Consider the following 4798-nt stretch of genomic DNA (forward strand, 5'->3'; position numbering starts at 1 on the left):
CCTCGAGCAAATGAAAAAATAAAGGAAAATTCTAAAAAACCTGACAAGCTTATCGAAAAGGGACAAAAAGACGATTTTGTCCCCACGCCTTGCTCTCTTTTTTCCCCTCCCATGGCGACCGCCTTCTTGTTGCCATCACCTTGTCGTCCTGCCTCGTTGCCTTTTCCTCACCTTGCCTCTCTGCCATCGCCACCTCGCCTCGCCAACAGTCACTGCATCGACTGTTGGCGTGGCGAGGCGAGGCAGCAATGACAGAGAGGCAACGGAGATGAGGCGAGGGCAACGAGGCGATGGCCATTGCAGGGGAGACGAGAGAATAGGGGTGGGGGCAAAATCATTTTTTTACCCCCTTTTTGTGAAGAGCTTGGTAGGCTCGTCGGGCCCTGTAGAACGACTCAAAGACAAATACACTCGACATCTTTGTACTTTACAAATTGATTTGGACGTTAACAAGATTTGATCGATTTTGTGGAAAGTGAGGGAGGAATCTGTTTTGGAATCCGATTCTCCCAATATCTTTGTACTTTACAAATTATTTCAGTATTTGATTCTCCCAAAATTTTTGTACTTTATATAAATATATTGTTGGATATATAAGTCTAATAATTATGCTTTTTCACTATAATTGATTTTTAATGAATTTATTTATATAAGTTAGTAATATATTCTTTTTAGTCATTTAATAATTTATCACAACTTATAACTTCTCCTTTTATCAAACACATAACTTTTTAACTAATAGTTTAAGACACATTTTATCCAAACACTTCATTAACTTAAAATGCTAACCTTAAACTTTTTAACTAATAGTTTAACACTTAATTAACTTCATTACTAAGTTCAATTAAACTTAGTAATTGAACTCAACCTAAATCTAACCTTAAACTTTTTCCCCATTCCCATCACCAAGGACCCCAACTCAAGCTCGTTTATTGGGGCTAACGTCGACTCCTATTTCCAAGGGACTGAAAAAAATCCCGAGCTCGAGTCTAATTATGAACAGTTACTTAAATGCTTGGCCTGTCATATAGTCAATAAATTTATAAGTAGAAAACTTTACTTAGAAAAAAAAAATATCATATAGGAGACTTACCATTTTGTGAAGGTTATTTTTGCATGTATCTTATCCTAACTTTACAAAATTATTATTTTCATATGAAATTTTTTTGTTATCCGCATCAGACAACATAAAATTTGCCTAAAACGAACAAATTGAGAGGAGATAGACATGGGCCCTATTGGAGGGACCCACACAACCCCTTACACGCCGGCGTCAAACAATAGATGCAGGCAACATAACAGCTCTCTATTTCCATAATTACAACTCAGTAATCTTTTACACCAGAGTAACTGTTCTCTAGAACACCCAGTGACTAGCCCATTGCCCAGCCAAACACCATCTCTGACTATGTGATTAAAAGAATACACAACCATTTTGCAAATTCGTTATCCATTTATGCCATGCCGGCCACCACAAAACGTGCTCAATCATGGCATAAAATAATATAAACTCATGAGATAATCTGCCATGACAAAGGCGCAGAACTAACTAAAGGGAAGGCTGGCCTCTCGACCCTCCACTTTCAAACAATTGCTAGCATTTGGATGAAAATTGATCCCCATTCAACCAACCATCACCTATAGGGCAAAGATGATTCAGTATTTCCAGTCTGAGGCAGACAAATGAGACTCTGAAACCCACACCCAGCTAACTGCCCATTCTACCCAATCACGCCATCTGTTGCTTATTTTAAAGATTTGAATTCCTGAGCAAAAGTTCACTTCTTCTTCATCTTACAACAGGAGATCCTTCAACCATTCTATCTTTGACATTGACTGGCCAATGAAACTGCCGTCTTCAGTCTAATCCGTATTGGTGTTCTAGATAAAACTAGAAGCCCTGCAGACATTAAAATTAACAGATTTGTGCAATATGGACAATTCAGGGACTCTTAACGCATATTATTATATTTAACATGGTTGGAACGTAGCTATCACACAACTGTCATCTTCTCAGGCTGCTATGCCATTTCAGAATAAAGTCTACAGTATAGAATATGCTATCTGGACTTGGTCAATACCATATTTATTTCTAACTTAATCCAGAAATCAGAAAGATAATCTGGAAGATAACCAGTGCACTGATTAGCTCCCTGTTCATGAACCCAAAAATTAGTCTTCACAAGATAATTCCATTTCAATTGCTCATCAGAAAGAAATATATATATATATATATATGCCATTCAAATAATTTGGTAAACCAATTTTTTGATCCTTTTCACATTCAGGCTATATACATATGTGTATGTACGTATATATATCTACATATAATGGAATTGAACATATATGGTGATACATTGAGCAAAAAGATATGCTGCAAATAGGCACAGAGCTGGAGCTTTAAATAGAAGTTTATAAATTTCTGAAATATAAATGAGAAAGCAAGCAAGACAGGGAATTAGAGCTGACTACAAGTTTGGGAAAGGAATAAAGGGATAAAAGGGAAAATGAAACAGAAATGAACTGCAGCTGCTTTCAAGTTCAAAGGCAGAGTGGCATATGATACTAGGCCATGTCCCCTTTCAATTCCCAAAAGCATACTCTTGAGCCAGAATTGCTTCTTTTGAACTCGTGGACATTTTCTGCTTCATTATGGTATAGATTTGCTAAAGTAAAAGAACAGCTCATAGCAACTCGATGGCCGTGAATTATCGTCCAAACAATGCAACCAATGAGTCTTAGTAGTTTCATATGATTTCTCATTTCTTGCTATTTACAGCAAATAGATAACCGAGTCTTCCACAGGCATTTCCTCCTGGTAATGGGGATGAGCTAATGATTTCTGCCCCTCCATGATTACCATCTCCTGGCTCCATTATTTGCATCCACAATCCACGGCCCGCGCCTCCGAGAAGCCGAGCTAAATACTGAAGATATAGAACTACTCCGGCGACTGATTCGTGAATCTGAACTAGAGCTTGAGGCCGAAGAACTAGACCCTCCAAAGCAAGCAAACAAGTTCCGGAAAACCCTTCTCAATCCACCACTTTCTCTTGACACGTTTCCTCTGGATGCCCATGAAATCCTCCTGGGAGCACCATTGTTATTGAAACCACCATCCATCTCCGTGTAAACAACCGGGAGCTCGCGCTCGCCGCCTCTTCTTCCACCCGAAAACCTCCCAACAGCAAACCCTCCTCCAGGGAGCCTCCATATGGTTAACCCAACAGTCTCATCATCGTTTGCAATCTGAGTCTGTTCGTTTTGGCCCCGATTCGAATCAAGAGGGCTTGTGCCATCGGAGGGCAGCTCGTGGCGACAAACGGGGCATGAATTGCGTAAATAAAGCCATGGAAGTATGCAATCTGAATGGTATATATGCTTACAGGGCATTTCGCGAACTTCGTTGCCTAATTCGAAGGCCTCTTTGCAAACGGCGCAGTGTGGCTCGGTGGCGATGTGGCTCTCGACGATCTCCATAGTGGGCATCGACTCAATCGCGGCCTTGGACGCCGGCGGATGGTCAACACGCCCAATTCCGTTGGCTTCGATTTGGGACAATTGATCCAGGAGCCGTTCGAAACCCGACCCTAACAAAAACTCCGACATACTCGCCGGCAACGGCCTCAATCCCGACCCAGCACCGTCGTCGTAATACAACTCGAACCCCCCACCACCGCCGCCGCCAGTGGGGCCGTCGGAAGCACCTCCCTCCGATGCCCCGCGAAGCACGATGACCGGATTGAAAGGCGACCGATCCCCACCGACCCTCCGGCTCCGGCGGAGCCTAGGGCTGGAACCCTGGCCTGGCTCCGGCCCGTTCCCGATCATGTACATCCGGCGGCGCCGGGGCTCCGAAAGGCCAGATCTCGCCGGGGCGTCGATCTCCTGGATGAAGCCTCCGTTGCAATTGGGGCAAGCGATGGAGTCCTGGCTCCAAACCCTAATGAATCGATTGCATCTGTAGCACCAGTGCGACGCGGTTTCCGCCCCCAAAGACATCAATCGTTACACGAATACCTCAAGGAACTGCTTTTGTTTGCAGATCCGGAAACCGAACAAAGAAAACCCCAAAGATCAGATCTTTCACTCAAGAATCTCGCTAAATAGCCCCCCAAAAAATCACCGATTCTTCTTCTTCTTCTTCTTCAGAACACGATTCCCATAGTCTAGAAACCAACCGAAGCCGGAAGGGAATATTCCGGCGCGAGAGCGAGAGAGAGAGAGAGAGAGAGAGAGAGAGAGCGTTTGGAAAGAGAATGGAATACGGAGGGGAGCGGATATAAGCGTTGGTGTTAGGAAGCCGTGAACGCTGAATTCGCATTTGATCGAATTAGCGTGTCATCAACGCTTTGAATTTTTGGGACACGTGGCTTCATATCATTGGATCCAACTCTGACGACGTCTTCTAGAGAAAGAACATCAGACGATACTGTAATTTGCTGGGTCGGGTCTGGGCAAAACCGGCTGAACCGGACTAGCTGCGAGTAAACGGGCAAGGCCGGTTCACATTTTACGTGGTAGTATTATTGGCGAGATCACTTGTTAATAGGGTTACAATCGACTTAAGCCGAACTTTGTTGAGCCAGGTCTGGGCAAAATCGGCTGAACCGGACTAGCTGCTGGTAAACGGGCAAGGCTATTTCACATTTTACGTGATAGTATTATTGGCGAGATCACTTGTTAATAGGGTTACAATCGACTTAAGCCGAACTTCGTTGAGCTCAGACTCGACTTGGTGAGTCTTAGACTTGAGCTCAAGCTCGATTCAAGGCTTAAACCCCTTGCTTGAGCTCTC

At 43.4% G+C, this 4798-nt stretch overlaps 1 protein-coding gene across 1 annotated transcript; it reads right to left on the reverse strand.

Annotated features, from left to right (window-relative positions):
• Window positions 1–2393: 2393 nt before the first annotated feature.
• LOC127810652 (probable E3 ubiquitin-protein ligase RHC2A) lies at window positions 2394–4291 on the reverse strand. Its single transcript, XM_052350229.1, has one exon. It carries the CDS (start codon window positions 4000–4002, stop codon window positions 2857–2859), a length of 1146 nt encoding a protein of 381 aa, XP_052206189.1. The 5' UTR covers window positions 4003–4291; the 3' UTR covers window positions 2394–2856.
• Between the last annotated feature and the right edge of the window lie 507 nt (window positions 4292–4798).

The sequence above is a fragment of the Diospyros lotus genome, chromosome 9 (genome assembly GCF_014633365.1).
Source record: "Diospyros lotus cultivar Yz01 chromosome 9, ASM1463336v1, whole genome shotgun sequence".
NCBI classification, from domain to species: Eukaryota; Viridiplantae; Streptophyta; class Magnoliopsida; order Ericales; family Ebenaceae; genus Diospyros; species Diospyros lotus.